Source organism: Otolemur garnettii, unplaced genomic scaffold, assembly GCF_000181295.1.
Source record: "Otolemur garnettii isolate 467f Iridium unplaced genomic scaffold, OtoGar3 scaffold00069, whole genome shotgun sequence".
NCBI classification, from domain to species: Eukaryota; Metazoa; Chordata; class Mammalia; order Primates; family Galagidae; genus Otolemur; species Otolemur garnettii.
This window is the reverse complement of record NW_003852464.1, coordinates 6794284-6795295: the sequence shown is the minus strand read 5'-3', so window position 1 is coordinate 6795295 and position 1012 is coordinate 6794284. Positions and strand designations below refer to the sequence as shown.

The 1012-nt window shown below is 38.5% G+C and overlaps 1 protein-coding gene across 2 annotated transcripts in view; it reads left to right on the top strand.

Moving 5' to 3' along the window:
• Positions 1 to 1012, top strand: part of SEPSECS (Sep (O-phosphoserine) tRNA:Sec (selenocysteine) tRNA synthase) — a 33616-nt gene that overhangs the window by 30693 nt on the left and 1911 nt on the right. For both annotated transcript variants that reach the window (XM_003793505.2, XM_023515336.1), the window contains exon 10: positions 330 to 420. In XM_003793505.2, the coding sequence (XP_003793553.1) occupies positions 330 to 420 (91 nt within the window). The remainder of the gene's footprint in view (positions 1 to 329; positions 421 to 1012) is intronic.

Sequence of the window (1012 nt, the reverse complement as noted above, 5' to 3'; positions counted from 1 at the left end):
ATCCTGCATTCTCATTTTACAAGTTCCTAAAAGCTGGTTGAATGTGAAGAAACAGCCATCCTGATCATGTCATTGTTGCATCTATTTAGGAAAACTTCACTCTCTGGAAAGCTGATAGAGAAATTCTGTTTCTGATTCTGAACATACTGATTTACATGAAAATATTTTTGTGTGATATGCAAACAAATGCCTGTGGTAATTTATTAAGTATGCTAATGTGAAATTGTGTCATCTGACAATACATAAGAAGTAATGTCATCATCATTGTTTTTTGAGTCCTTTTTGTGTGGACACACCAAGACTTACTGGGATGCTTTTTTGTTTTTTAGCTGTGACACTTAAGACGCTAGAAAAATGCCATGACAAAGCTGTTACTCAACTTGGCTCAATGCTTTTTACGAGACAGGTTTCGGGAGCTAGGTAAGCATGTTTACAAGAGATTTGTATTTATTTGGCTTTTCAAAGCTAACTCTAAACAAGTACTTTTCTCAAAAATGGTCTCTCCAGTATGTGCTGAACTGTGCTGTTCTTGGTGAGTGAAAGGGAGAGTCTGTCAGGCTACACATGCGCCTGTGGGCTGTGCGTACAGGAAGTAGTCAGAGAAAGATGGGAATATTATTTGTTTTAATAGAGACACAGAAAGGCAGTTTAATTACCCCTCTGTACAGATTTTAGGCTTTATTTCCTTTGTTAGATGATTCATCATTATGGCAGCTGGGGCTGGATTTGAACCTGCCACCTCCGGTGTATGTGGCTGGCACCTTGGCCGCTGAGCTACCAGGGCCGAGCCTGATGGCACATTATGGTATTAGAAATAAGTCATCTTCATGGCAAAGTTCAAGAGAAAATGTTAAGGAAAAGCCTGCTTCCTACAATAACAGGGTTATATAATTCTTGCCTAACTGCTGCCTCAGGAAAATGTACTTTTCCTTCTTTAGTGTATGTGGCATGAAAGCAAATCTCATTTTTCATTTTAGATTTGATGAGGTCAGAGAAAAATAACTGGAAACAA